The sequence below is a fragment of the Astatotilapia calliptera genome, chromosome 11, assembly GCF_964374335.1.
Source record: "Astatotilapia calliptera chromosome 11, fAstCal68.1, whole genome shotgun sequence".
NCBI classification, from domain to species: Eukaryota; Metazoa; Chordata; class Actinopteri; order Cichliformes; family Cichlidae; genus Astatotilapia; species Astatotilapia calliptera.
In genome coordinates this window covers 11,036,274-11,051,534 of record NC_137432.1, presented here as the reverse complement: position 1 = coordinate 11,051,534, position 15,261 = coordinate 11,036,274, and the positions used below count along the sequence as shown (strand labels likewise).

The window sequence follows — 15,261 nt, the reverse complement described above, 5'->3', positions numbered from 1 at the left end:
TGAACTAGCTGCATCTCGGTGTTTCTAAATGTCTAAATTCGCCCTGTTTAGATCCGGTCCAGTGTGACCGAGAGCGCCGTGTCTAATGTGTGGATTTTAAACGGTCCGCTAGTGGCGAGCCTGCCGCTGGCTCCACTACAGCACCACGCATCTGATGTAGACAGCAACGGATTTGCAACAGATTTGAGATTTACCACAGTTAATCGTGGGATTATCACAAACAGACTGCACATAAATGCCAACTTGACCTCATTCAATTACAAACTGATACAAGCCTGGCTCAGTTTTACTGCCCTTATATCCTTGTTTTATCACCGTCTTGATGTACGAAAATTGGTTTGAAGATGCAAACTAACTGCATGTGGTCCACATCTTACAATCAACCCTTTCAAAAGGCAGACAGATCAAAAGCTGATGACACACATTCACAATAATTTATTGTTATGCCACAGTTTCCAACCCCTGTTCTCCTTATTGTAACCGTAGCCTAAAGGAATAAGTGTACCCAAACCACAAAAATAAAACAACTCCCAAAATATAACTACTAGATCTTCTCGCTGTGGGGATCAAAGGTGTCGGTTTTTCCTTTTATTTGTCACCTGTATCTTTTGTGCATGAAGTTTGTGGTTTAAGTGGAGGAAATGAGGTTTAATCCAGAGGAAGTATCAATAAGACTCTAATGTTTTAGGAATTTGTGAGAGTCATTATCCACAAGGTGCGTCTTTCTCTAGACACAGACACACACACACACACACACACGAAGAGGATATCGTGGTGTGAAGCTAATGAGTCGTCTCTGCTTGTTTCCTGTTGTTTAAACTAAGGCAATTCACAACACTAGACTTATTGACACACACAGCCAGGCATGTTGGCAGGACTACCTGCTACCTCTTTCACTCCTTCCTGGATTAAATTACTTCTACACACAAGCTAACAGGCAACATAAACAGTATTAACAGGTGGATAAACAGACACAGTCGCAATAACAGTTGTTGTTACTCAACCCTCCCTATCCTGTAAGTTTAAATGTATTATTTATAATGAATGAACTTTATGACATGTCTACGAGTTAAATCTATGTGATAATAATCATTAAATCTCTATTACTTCCGTTACTAGTGACGTACTTGATGACTAAGTTTAAAATTTACTAAAGACTTGTAGAAATACACAGATGTAAAATCTTGCACAACAGAGTGGAAGCGCTGCTCGATGAGTTTAAAAGCACTCGAGCGTGTGTGTGTGTGAGAGAGTCCGTGTGATGACTAAACCAGGTTGTTTGTTCTGCATATTCTTTCTGCGGTTAAATAGGGGTTTTCAATCATGCACTGAGAGTCAAAGTACACAGATACCTGGCCCTCTCCTTTCCCTCCAGCTGATGATTCAGCTGGAGGGAAAGGAGAGGCGAAAGGAGGCGTAACATGTTGACAACTCGCGCCAGTGTGGCAGGTTGGAGCTGCAAACCTGTCTAGCCCACTGCTCCCTTCCCGCTTCTCTTTCCCTCCCTTCTTACTTTCCCTAAACAAGTCTCATCTGTTTTTTCTGCTTTTTGCTTTTTGTTTCTCTCCAATTCCTTCAGGGATCTCCTGCACCTCCCGCCTTCCAGTGAAACATTAGCCCAGGCTGATACCTTAAACCCTTGTGGGAGTGCTTGTGCGTTAACTACTGAAGGTATCTTCAACAACAAACAGAGCAAGAGGCTGTCTCCAGAATACACACACAAACACACTGTGTAGTCACGCTACTGATGCATGTGTCCTGCTGTAAGTTTGACATAACTATCTCGCCTCGTGACTAATAGAGATGACTAACAAACACACACAGACAGCCACGCATACGGGACACACAAGCGTCTTGGAGCCGTTTGTTTGCGAGTCGCTGCACTCAAGATACAGACACACAAAGTTTATCAGGCGTCACAGCGCCACTCTGGCGTCACATTCCAGCACATTACTAACAGAAAAAAAACTGCTGAGCAATAAAATTGATTGTTTTAGTAAAGCATTGACTGAAAACAGGGTCTACTAGAACTTTCCCAGGATCAAGTCTCTGACTAACTCACATTACTGTTACATTCTCAACTCATTTATTGAGCTGTGAAGTCACTGAAGAGTTTCAGTGTTTTATTAAAAAGGAAAAGATCATATTGGAAGAGATAGAAAAGATTGATGTATTTTATAAGAATGAATACCGAAAGAAATTGTTGGTTGGCTGTTGGTTCTTGTCATAAGCCAGCACAAAAAGCCTTACAGAAGTTTTCTCGTATGTATGCAGGTGTCTTTTGTGTTATAAGATTAGTCAAGTTGTGTTTGTCTACAACTGTCAGATGAAGATCAGACCTGGAAATTCCAAAGAGCTCCCAAATCTTTCCTTGCAGCTGTCTGCTATATTAGTTTCACTTACATTACTGGTGTCGAATACTGTTTAGACTGAAGGGCCGTCTGTTGTCTCTGAATCAACTGTTACACATAAGAGAAAATTACTTCTTATTTACTGAAGTGCCACATACAAGAGGCAGATTTAAACAAATAATTTTATGAATACGTGATATGCATTTCACTCCCGTGATTCGCCAGCCGGGCTTTTAAAAAAATCCTCTTTGATTTCTAGATAGTACTAGGGTCATGAAAGCTCGTATCGTAATCGTATGCTAAAAGGTTCAGTGACTGTCAGCTTGCTCTTTTTGTACATCTGTAAATTCAGCCTCATGCAGCCATGAGTATGTGTTGCATTTAAAGAAAAACAAAGTAAATGGGTTTTGGAGTTGGCTCTGTTATGGTAATGGTTCAGGTCAGTAAAGATTATAGTCACAGCAGCATGTGAGGTGAATGCAGCTCATGTAAAAAATGAATCACATCTCAGGGAGTTAAATTAGTGAAGCAACGGAGTGAAGCGGGTCAGGCCAAACGCTTAAAAGGTGCTTAAATGGGACTGATAGGTTTCCATAGGTCACGTTGTAGGTCAAGGGTCGTTGAATCAGTCAGCTGCTGACCTATCCAAATCCTTATTCTTTTGGGAAATTCAAACGTAAAATTACACAAAATATCACCTTATTTTGAATATGTTGTGCTGTCGTTTTGCTCTTCTTTTGGCCACACAGCTTTGAAACAAATAAATAATATAGTTTACTTTAATGTGAACAATTCTGGCCATAAAGACATGCAAATTGGAACAAGGACCTCTATGCCCTTATACTAAAAGGGTTTTAAGGGGTCAGGAACACACAACCTCCAGGGAAACCAGCCTATCAACCTAGAAGGAAACCCCAGAAGGTGCCACTCGATGCACAGTTGTACGCAATCATTCATCACTGTTTGGTAGAGTGATATTTACGCCGTCCGCCTCTCTTTTCTCCTCAAACCAACTAGCCCCAAATTTCAGCATGATGTTTTTTATTTGCACAGATAAATCTAATAACTAATCCTCTACTCACAGGGGCATAACCATTCTATTCCTGGCCCTTTCTTTGGTCCCAGTGGTTAAAGCACACTTAATCCTTAAGACTAGTTCAGGGAAAAAATCAACCAAATACTTTAACAAACTATAAAACAACTGTAGAAAATCCTCTGACCACATCCACTCATTCTGTAAAGGCTTAATTCCACCATAACAGGATTTACTCCATACAGCATTACATAAAGACTATACTGAGTTATGTGATTTTAATTGATGGAAGCAAAGAAAAAAGAGCGGGGAAAAATAAGGTCCATACCAGAAAAGGAGAGCAAATTAACTATTTTAATGAAACAATCATTCCACTGATTGTTAGAATTATTCATGGAAGAACACAATTAAGTTAAAACCACCAAAGATTACCTCCAGTGTTATTCAAAGGAGAATACACGGAATGATTCTTTTCTCTGCAGATTTGGATAAATTTAGTGGAAGGTTGAACCATTTGCAGTGTAAGCTGGGCTGAATATTAAAGTTGGAATAGAGAATGTGCAGTGAAAGAACGGACAGGCTGCAAAAATACTGCAAAAGATTAATATTCAAAAACTGTGCTTTCACCCTGGAGGTCAACACTGTTCAGCTGTAGCTTCCACAGGAACTTAATGCATTGTGCAAACAGTAAGCACAGTGTGAACCAAATGGTCCATTATGATAGAATATTCTTAAAAGGTAATTGATTTTATTTAGCAAAGGAATATTGCCTTTGCCATTTTCTTTGTCCAGTCATAACCTCTCATATAATGCTAACGCAGGATCAACAGAGGTTGCAGTTCCTCCTGCTTTTTAAAGACATTTCTAAATTTCATAGCCAGTTTTGAACTGTAATGATGAGCCTGGGTGCTGAATAATTAATTTCTGATCTTGACTTGACCGTTTCCATTTTCAGCCAAACTTATTGGGCTTTTGGAATCAATTTTGCTCACTTTAATGGCATCGACACAAAATCATTGCAAAACATTTTGCAGAAAACAAAACAAAATCAAAAGAATTTCCTTGAGAAAAACAATTCGACCCCAGGTATGCACCCTTCATTTCCTAATGGGGTTCGGGATCCTGAGCAGTAAACAGCGTCAAGGAGAAAGGTCTAACGTGTCATGTACGGATATGCGCGCGCGTGCGGGTTTTCAATGATAACAGAGGGCCGCAGGAGCGTGACCCCTCGTGACCTCTGCAGAGCTGCTGGCATTAAGCTGTTTGTAAGGAGAAATAACATTTGTCTCCTGCTGTGTGTGTCAGTCAGATAAGCCGTGACCTCAAACACACCTGGGCAAGACGCCTGTCTCCTTCTGTGAGGTGAACTTCACATGCTTCAACAAAGGACTGTTTGTGAGAATCTACATTAACAGCCTGACTCATGCATACACAAACACTCCCACAGAGGATGCGTGGAGCCTTCTTTTATGTGCTTTAGCACTTGAAAGAGAAATTCAGAGGAGAAAACTGTTACAAACAGACTTATTTATTTTATTTAAAACAAGAATTAATATAGTTTTGACCTTTTTTATGTGGGCTGACTTTATCATCAAAAATTAGCAACAACTTTATTAATGGAGACAACCATTCAACCATTTTGGATGTATTTTGAAATGAAAAATTATCATCAATCATGATGTTTCCAATATATTTATTTATATAAGCTGCGTAAGCTGTCCTTTTTCACAAAGTTCCCTGAAAAGACCATTTTCCTGACCAAAAAAAAACAAGACAGAGGACGCTGATACCAGCTCTGCCTCATCATCAACTTGTTGCGTCCATGAACTGAAACATCACTACAGGAACTAACGCATGCCAAACACACACGCATACAAAAAAACTTTCATATACTACTCTTGCGCCTTCTTACTCTCTCTCTCCTTTTGCAGGAACACGAACACAGCGTTTTTGGCTTGTCTGAAGTCCTGGCCTCTCTCCCAGACCATGAACCGTATCTCTGTTACTGCTGCAGCCAAACAGTTTAGACCACTGGATGTGTGCTGGTATCGATTTCACACAACAAACATCGCCCATTTGTGTCTGAATGTTTATGTACTGGTAGCCAGAAAACACCCGCACACACAAACACACACACAGAGCTTTGTCAGGGCCTCACACAAAAGACAGTTAATGGCCAGTATGTGGAGAGTAAATATGTGTGTGTTTGTGGGAAAGGTCTCTTTAGGTGTTCCTTGACAGTTTACCACAGTGGGGGGGGGTTTGTAGGGGGGACAGATTAGTGGCACTGTATTAGGATTTCTACTAAATGACACAAAACAACAACAGAAAAGAGAAAAAAAGAAGAAAAAGCCAGAGACAAGGCAAAAACTGTGGTATATCCACAAAACGAGCCAAGGAGAAAGCAAAAACCTTGACGCAAAAGATATTTATGCCTTAAATTAGAAAATGCAAAACATTTACTGTATCTATTTTTTTTTAAATGACCTGAAAGAAAGATAAATGATCAATACACAACCAATTCCTAAAAAGAAACAGAATACAACTTGTAAATGTGACTTCTAAATCTCAAACCCAAATTTTATGCGAGGTTAAATTTACAAAAAAGTTTTTTGCAAAGTGTTAAAACTGATGGCAACAATGTCCCCCAAAGACATTGGGACAGGACCATGATTACCACGGTGCAGGACCCCCTCCTCTTTTAAAACCATCTGCAAATGGGTGCTGTGGAGACCAGTTGCTGGACTTTTGTAAGAGTTCTCTTGTCCCATTCTTGTCTGAAATGCAATTAAAGCTGCTCAACAGTTCTGGGTCTTTGTCGTATTTTTTGTCTCATGGTGTGCCGAATGTTTTCAGCTGATGAAAGCTCTTAAATGCAGGCAGGTAAGTTCAGCACCTGGACTCTCCTACCATGAAGCCATGCTGTTATAATAGGTGCCGCAAGCAGTTTTGCATTGTTTTGATTAAATATGCAAGACCTTCCCTTAAAAAGACAACATTTGGATGGGAGTATATCTTGCTCTAAAGCCTGTATAACCTGTGACTCTTCAGCATTGACGGTGCCATTCCTGATGTGCAAGCTGCAGATCCACAGGCATTAATGCAACCTCTAAGGCTGATAACAAGCTGGCTGGTCTCGCTTCTTTTGGCTGGTACAGTGAACTGGGTTCACAGACAGTGATTTGTGTTTGTGAACCCTTGCAGTGATTTCCATGATGGGATCATGTCTGTTTTTAATTCATTGCTGGCTGAGTGTTTGAAGATCAAAAGCATCCTCGTACTGTACCTCGCACAGAGAGATTTCTCCTGATTCTCAAAATGTTTGACGATATTATTGACTGTAGCTGAAGACATATTCAAAGTATTAACAGTTTTAAATGGAGTAACATTATTCTGAAATTGCTTGGAGAAGTATTTTGTTTTCCAGATTAGTGAACCTCTGCCTCTCTAAGACGCTCTTTTTATACCCAATCATGTTGCTGACCTGCTGCCAACAAATCTGATTAGTTGTAAAACATTTTTAGTACCACTTACTTGTCCCAGTCTTTTAATGTCCCAGTCCCAATCTTTGAAATCTTTTGCCTCCATAAAATACAATAAGCTAACATTTTCAGTAAAAAAGGAGAAGTTTAAAAATGTCTCAGTTTAAACTTTTGATGACATGTTTTGCATGTTCTATGAACGGGTAGGTTTATGACATTTGGCGATCACTGCATTCTGTTTACATTTACATTTTACACAGCATATCAACTATTTTTTGGAAATGGGGTCACATATTGGATATAAATAAAGTATCTAAAAGAACAGAGAAAAGGTGAATTTCAGACTAATGGGGCTCGTGTTTTATGTCAGCAGGGTATCCACAGAGGGCCAGAGGGAAAACAACGGGAATGTGGGAAAGACTGGATGAGAAAAGAGTGTAAATGGGAGATGTGGTCAGAGATAAAAACAAGACCTGCAAGTGCGTTGTGAGTCACTGTATCCAAAGAGATACAGTGACTCAGAAAGTATCACATGTACACAAAGACACAATAACATATGGACATGTGAGGAAGGGAAAAAAACATGGGAGTGGTTCTGTGAAGCCCGTAAATGCACACAGTGTTTAAAGGTACAGTTTAATTTCACAAGATTTGTTCTTGAAAAGTCACATTTTTGGGGAATTTGACTTCTTTACACCAGGACAGTGGATTTTAAATCAAACCATCAAGATATGAGAGACATTTCCAGTTCTGGCACTGTTTAGCAATTACAGCCCAAGTTTTCAAAAGTAATCCAGCAAACTAGTATAATGTTAAAGATAATGATTGCTTTTAACACTTGGATGACAATAAATATGCAATCAGTGACCTTTAAAGTCTAGAACCCACTGTGACGTTGTCTTTTGCAGCATTTGGCTGAATCTGAGCAGGAGTTCATCCTGCTACTTCCATCAGCAGTCACATCATCATATAAACACTAGTGACCCGGTTCCCCTTGCAGCCATACGTGACCATGCCACAACATCGCCTCCACCATGACAGATAACGTGCTATGCTTCAGATGATCAAGTGTCTTCTTTGCTTCTCCATATTCTTCTCCTCCCATCATTCTGGTAAAAGTGAACCTTGTGCGGTTTTCAGAACGGTGCCGGCTCTTTTAGACGTTTTCTGGCAAAGTCTACTCTGGCCTTCCTGGTTTTCAGTGTGATCACAGATTAGAAGCTGATTCTGTGTTTATATTTAAGAAGGCGTCTCTTGATTGAAGACTTTGATGAATACCTCCTCGGTACTGTTTTTGACTTGTTTAGTTGTTGTGAAGGACTTTTCTGAACCAAGGACATAATTATACTGTAGTTGACGTTGGTCATCTTCTGTGGTTTCTCAGGTCTTTCAGTGTTACTAAGCTGGTCAATCCATTCATTATTTTAAAAAATGGTCCAGATTACTGATTTTGCAACTACTAAAGTTTCTCATTTTTTGAGGTTATCCAGTCAAACAATCTCCAGTCTTTCCGCCTTCTTCATCACCACATCTTGGTAATTCAGAGAACCAGTGAACTAGTTCAATACTTGGAATCAGCTTCAGATCTTTTATCTGCCATTGTCATAGGACAATGAAGGAACAGGTTTTACTCAGGCATGTAACTGCTTGTCAGTACACTGTCCACATTTAAGCCTCTGGAAACAGGTGACTTTGTATCACATGAATATGCAGAAAGACTTCAAGCAATACCTTTCTTTGAACCTCTTGAATTAAAACTGAAAGTCTACTTCTACTTATTTACGCGGTTATTATGCGAGTCTTTATGTAATGCAGCATTGTACAAATATCTACAGGCCTAACTGTAGATGGTTGTGTGTGAGTGAATGCGTAAAATGAATCATCCAGATTTATTTTCTCAGCTGACTTTGGCTTATACATGACGCAGTTACTGCTGCAGTAAATGAAAATGATCAAATTATATCAAATTATAATGAAACAAGGTCTTCAACTTTACAAAAAAAGAATACAAGTAAAGAAATATATAGATATATCTATATATATCTGAATATTATTGGAGTGAACACATGTCGATCCTGAGATTAGGCCTTACTTGTGCTTGCCTTTTCCTCCCTTCTCATCTTTGAAACTCTCACAATAACAAACTGGAATCATGTGTTGTATATTCATGTGTTTACATATTTCCTACATGCCAAACAACTCAGGCTAAAGAAAATGTAGGTTATGATGTGGTAAGAGCAATAACATGCCAGCGTATTAAAAATATGTTCTTTTTTGGTAAATCTCAAAGTAATAGGGCATATCTAGAATACATACTGATTTTCCCATGAATCTCTTCATTATATATTATCATAGCGCCAGTTTTATGTTTATTCACCCCTCTGACATGCGCTGCCATCAGTGCTCATGCTCAAACTCTATGACAGATTATCTTCCATATATTGAAAGATTAATTTTGCATCTTTCTGGCAATGTCAGAGGTCACATCTGTGCATTATGTGGTTATATTTAATCCATGTCAGAGATGTACACATTTCTCTTGAAATCTGTGTGAGGAGGTCACACTGTGTATTTGCTAAAGGAACATTTGCTTTAGTGCAAAGTATGCCAGGAATCTGGTCTCAACCATTCAAATGGTGCTGCAGCCAGTAAATTCTGAGTTGGAAATGCTTAACCTTGTAAAGCGATGTCGTTTCAAATGAGAGCTTACAGAAAGAGAGTCGTACAGTAAAGAAAAAGGACATGAAGAAAAGAACAGATCAGTGCTGCTATTCAAATATGTACATTTTTCAGCTAAAAGAAAAGTATGGTTTGTAAAAGCCTCACATTTATGAGCCATAGCAACAATAATCACATCTATTAATGGCATCAGTACACTGTTGGAGGCTGACATGCACACTGGGGTGTGTCCGTGTATACAGGTTCATGCCTGGATTTCTGCCCGCATTTTCAGAAACGCTTTATACTACGTTTTCTCTCTTTTTTTAAAAACCCCACTGCTGTGCTAAACTGCTGTGTGTGAACAGCAAGTGAAGAGTGCCAAACAGACGGGAGAGATATTTTACATATTAGAACAATACATTAAAAACATACATAAATGGACCATATAGTGGAAAACCAGGTCTAAGGTAAATGAGTAAAGATCCAAGTGTTAATGGTGTTTTAGCTGTTCAGCAGATATCCATCCACTTGTGTTAAACACCTAGGGCCTGATCAATAAATTTGTAGTGTAAGTCAACGTGTGCATGTTACTTTATACTGGTTGTTGTTCTCCATCCTCCACAATACTACTGAATTATAGAGGAAGGATAACATTCTCTGTTGCCTGGCAGAGATGTCATTGGCCAGTGGTGATGTCAAAGAGAGATAATAGCACATCTAGGCCTATGAAGCAAATCATCCAAACCTAAGAGACACTAAAGTGATGCGGTACTGCTTGGAAAATGTGCCTTAAATATTTCAGTAGGATAATTAAGGCAATATAAGGAATCTGAGCACAAAGATGGGCAGACAACAGTTTGCATAACCAAAAACAGTTCATCAACTCTCAGCTAAAAAGCAATGATCCATTTTAAATTGTATCTATACCTTAAAGGAAGTATAAGGAAGGAAGTGTAGAAAGAGAGCAGCATTGCTAGCTAAAAAGAAAGATGTTCTCCCAACACCTATGAGCTGTTCTGATAACTTACGACAGCGGTCCCCAACCTTTTTTGCGCCACAGATCGGTTTATGTCCAACAATACTTTCACGGACCAGCCTTTACGGTGACACGGATGAATACAACTTAATAAAACCAGTACCGGTACCCAAAACAAAATGGAGATTTATTCATAACACACAGAAAAAGACCCAGGGAAACAGAGTCAATGATAAAAAGGATGAAAAAATAACGCTAAAACTCCTGAAAACCATGAATTTCACACCCGAGCCTCAAGTCTCCCACCCCGGTACCGGTCCATGGCCCAGGGACCGCTGACTTACGACACACTGTTCCTGTTCAAGTATATAATGAGTAACAAGTGAGGAGGAGAGTGTGTGTATCCCTATGAAGGTGAAAGTTTTAATATGTCCCGAGTTTGTAGTTGTAGTCACATGCTTATATATGCATTTGCACTCATAGACATAATCAGTCAACTGGGAGTCCATATACTGCCTTACCTTTCTTTAAGGAAGTCTACCACTCGTTTGAAGTCGTCAATGCAATATTCTCTCTTCATATCCATCAGTACGCTATCAGAGGCTGACTGCACGGGAACGTGGAGGAAGGCATAGACGCGTGGATGATTCAAAATCTTGGCCATCTCCTAATGACACAAATGGGAAAACATTAAGGAGGTAACATTATTATAACATGCTGATTTTTGAATGTTTCATTTGTAAGTGTGACTCTATTAGTGATTGTGGATATGCTATAACACAGCAGTGGATTTCTAACAAGTTGGGATACACACAGAACAGGTCACCATTCTCTCACAGCGCTAACAAAGAAAGCGAGCTCACGTCCACACCTCCGCATCGCCAATTAACCCATCATGCAGCTACACGAACATACAAACTTCACAGAACATAATGTCCATTAATTATTGATTTCATGACACAGATCAACACCTTAAAAACTAAAACGTGCAAAAGGAGAAAAACAGGAAATGTGAAGGCTCACTGAAGCTTCTGGTGAATGATAGCCGCTGGCTTTGAATAAAATAAAAGTGCCATTAACATTCCTGTCTCTTCCTGCACTCTTTTCACTCCTGCACTCCTTTCAGAGCTTCTACAATACAAAGCTTACATCCTATATTTATTTATTTTTTTTGTATTTTTCCTTTTCATATCGGAAATTTAAAGTCCTAAGAGTCAAGGTTGCTCCAGTAGGGCTTCTTTATGTCTGGAAAGTCAAGAGCTTTTACTGAAGAATGGAGGTCCTATTTTCAGATCAAAGCAGATTCAGAAGATTCTTCATTTGATTTTATTTCAATAAAAACCCTCTATCCGACAAATCAAAAGAATATTTCAGCCAATACACAAGGCTAAGTCCACAATCTTATATGAGAAATGGTGGGGGAAAAAATTTAATTGGGGGGAAAACACCCAAAAGAGTACTTTGGGTGTCAAATAATTTTGCTAAGCTAAATTAAAACCATTGTTTCTGTGCACAAACATGTATTTACATGAATTTGAAAAACTGAATTCACCAGGAGCAACACTCAAGTATAACATGCACCCCAACTCTAATACTTTTAAGAACACTGCAGTTAAATGCACTACAGTAATTAGGGGACTTTGCAAGGTTTTTTTTCTTCTTTTCTTCTCACTTTTAATTTCCTCAGTAATAGAACTGGAGAGAACACAGATGTCAGATTTTTCTGATGGACATAATCAGGATGCTATCATCACCATGCTAATCACCATAAGAAGGCGAAAAAGAAAAGGAGAGGGGAGGAAGAAATGATTTAATGATTTCCTACAAGAACGTACTGATTGCAGTCCGTCTTCTCAATTAAGATCTATTGTAGAATGTGCTCGCCTTCTTACGCAGACATTAAAGCATATGTGTGCATGAACACACACGGGCACAGCTCAGTATCAGCGCCACGGGGGGTTGACCGCTGCAAGCTCCAAATTAGAAAGAATTAATTTGGTTGGAAAATGGAGCTTGATTGGTGACAGAAATCAGGCTACTGCATGTATCTGTAAGTGGGTGAGTTAGTGTGTAAAAGAAAAACCATGAAAAAGAACATGCATTTATGTGTTTTTAAATGTATTATGAACCAGAGTAAATAGAGTGATGGATTCATAGTGCCTCTATTTCTAAGTGTAGATGCTTTATTGTGTATACTTCAAATTTCTGCTGTGAAGCTATTTTAGAGTCCACAACCATCAATGGCACCAGAAGAAAGAAGCAAAAACTACATGCAAAGCCTAAAAAAAGGGATATTCCACATAAAATGTGATGAATTAATTTTGTACTACAATAATAAAATATACTTCAAATGGTAAGGTTCTGTTGTTGTAATAGATTTTAAATACTAATGTAGACGTACTACTATTGCAACAATGTATCTACATGGAAAACGTGGGCCTTTCTAAAGTGTAACCTTTTACCTCTGACTGTCTCTTCTATTATTAAGTTACAATCCTCTAATGTGGTTTTCCTGGCAAGTAGAAGTGACCTATAAGATCTAATGATGGCTAGCAGGGAGAGGGTATTTATTAATGCACACTTGTGTGCTTTGAAGAAATATATGTGTAGTAATGAGTTTCTTTTGAATCAGAATAAAAAAAACTTTAATAACCACTAAGGAAATTAGCAATTATTAAAGGGTTATAGCTGCTCCAAGACAATAACGGTAACAGACTGAACTACTTAAATAATACAATATATTACAAAGTTTGCAAAATATATACAAATAACTCTAACCTGTAAAACCTTGTCATTTGTTATTTTACTGTAGAGCATGTGTAAAAGGGTGTAGCTACTGCAGTGTGTACTGTGCATTAGATGGAGGAGCTGTAAAGGGAGATGATGAGATGAAAAGTCGCACTACATTCAGTCTTCATGCCTACTATCTATCCCGGAGCTTCCCCTAAATTAACAGTATTGCCAATTACCAAAATCACTCTTTATGTCTCTGTAATGATTAGTTCACCAGTATGTAAAACACTTTAATCAAAATTATATGTTTTAATGTTGAAATATAATTATTGTTTCTATGCACGAATTTTCAAATTTGCTGTTCTACAAAAAGTAGTTGGAAAAAAATGTTAAGAACATTATTATTTTTGGATTAAGATGCCAAATTATTCTTATTTAATTGCATTCCTGAACAGGAAAACAGTTGTTTTAATGGCTGAGCGTTATGCTTGATTAATTTCTGACTTTTCAGAGGAATCTAGGATGTCGGCTGAAATGCGGGTATGAAAATGTGAATTTGGCTCGTGTTTTTATGACAGCTAGTTAAGTACATTTGTTAAGAGTATGCGTATATGTATGTAGCTGGGTGTCAACACAGTTTCAGGAGACTTCCCTCACATGGATCATTTGTCATGCACTTGACTGTATAATAGAGATCTGCAAATGATGTTGCAAATCCCAGAAGACTTGAGGATCTTTAATATTTCACAGCTACCAATACTAAATGTCAAAGTGTAAATGATGCTGTGTAAAAAATGGTTTTTAAAAAACAATATGATATTCAATAACTACGTGCTGCCTTGATATTGATCATCTTTAGAGTTGTGATAGTTTTCAGATCAAAGCAAAGCTTTGTTTTCTTTATGCAGGAATATTGCAGTTCAAGTCTGTACTGAAGTTTTTATACCTCACTCCCTGTAGAAGTGACACACTCCTAATTTGCATGTTGGCTTCATTTGTCGACACACCATTTCAACGTGGCTTTAATTGCTTCTACCATGGCGATGATGTTGTCTTCCAAAAGGTTTGCTTTTCTCTTAATATTCCCGACTACACCCTCATTTATCCTGGTGTCATGTGAGGGTAAAAAGGATGTGCCATTAACTTTAGTTTGAGATTTATCAATCACATATGCTCAAGTTACAATCTGGGATCCTTCAAATGTGCCCAAGCAAGGTTTTATGATCAGTCAACTGTAAGCTTTTTTGTGTATTTATATATTTATAAATCAGCCTTGACCAATACCGTTTTTGTTCTTTAACCCAACAGGTCTTCATCTGCAAAAAAACAGTCTTTTCATCTCTGGTTGATCAGCGCAAATAGACACACGAACACAGAAAATATCGAGTTAAGCGAATTAGCTCAAAGGATCTGATATCGCCCCCCCTCAAATCAGATCTCACTTAAAAGAAAAGAAAAGAAAACATATGTGGGGTGAGAGGTGATGAAAGTCGATTTAGCTCCAAGCAGCCTCAGCACGTGACTACAGACGTTTCACAACAATTTCCCAGAAAATATGCTTACTCTAAACTTTGTGCTTTTCCGTTTCTTTTGTTTGTGTATCTTTTTCCTCATCCTTTTCATCATTCACTCTCCCTTTTTTTTTGTGTTTGGCGCTTAAAACACGTGATAGTCATGTTTTGAATACTGCGGGTTTCAAAAATGAATGTTTCTTACTTTCTCTCTAAGCAGGCTGCTGAAAGTCAGGGTCAACTTTGAATCAAGTCATCTCTGTATAGCTTGTGACTGCAAATATGTTATTAATCAAGCACATCGCACAAAAATGAAATAAATTCTAAACTCTGCAACCCAAAAGAAATCGACCTTAACTTTCCAAGTGAAATTCGGTTGAATTTAAACATTTGAGAAAAACATACATGGTCAAACGGGCCTAAGGGGATCAGTTCAATGTAATTTGGTCTCCTCGGGGCAGCGGGATGTTGTATGCGTTATTCATTGCACAGCTTAGAGGAGACACAAAGAGTC

General features: G+C 38.5%; 1 protein-coding gene across 1 annotated transcript in view; it reads right to left on the bottom strand.

Moving 5' to 3' along the window:
* Nucleotides 1-15,261, bottom strand: part of cdkal1 (CDK5 regulatory subunit associated protein 1-like 1) — a 258,244-nt gene that overhangs the window by 88,348 nt on the left and 154,635 nt on the right. Inside the window, exon 11 of the mRNA XM_026183920.2 lies at nucleotides 11,025-11,170. Coding sequence (XP_026039705.1) covers nucleotides 11,025-11,170 — 146 coding nt within the window. The remainder of the gene's footprint in view (nucleotides 1-11,024; nucleotides 11,171-15,261) is intronic.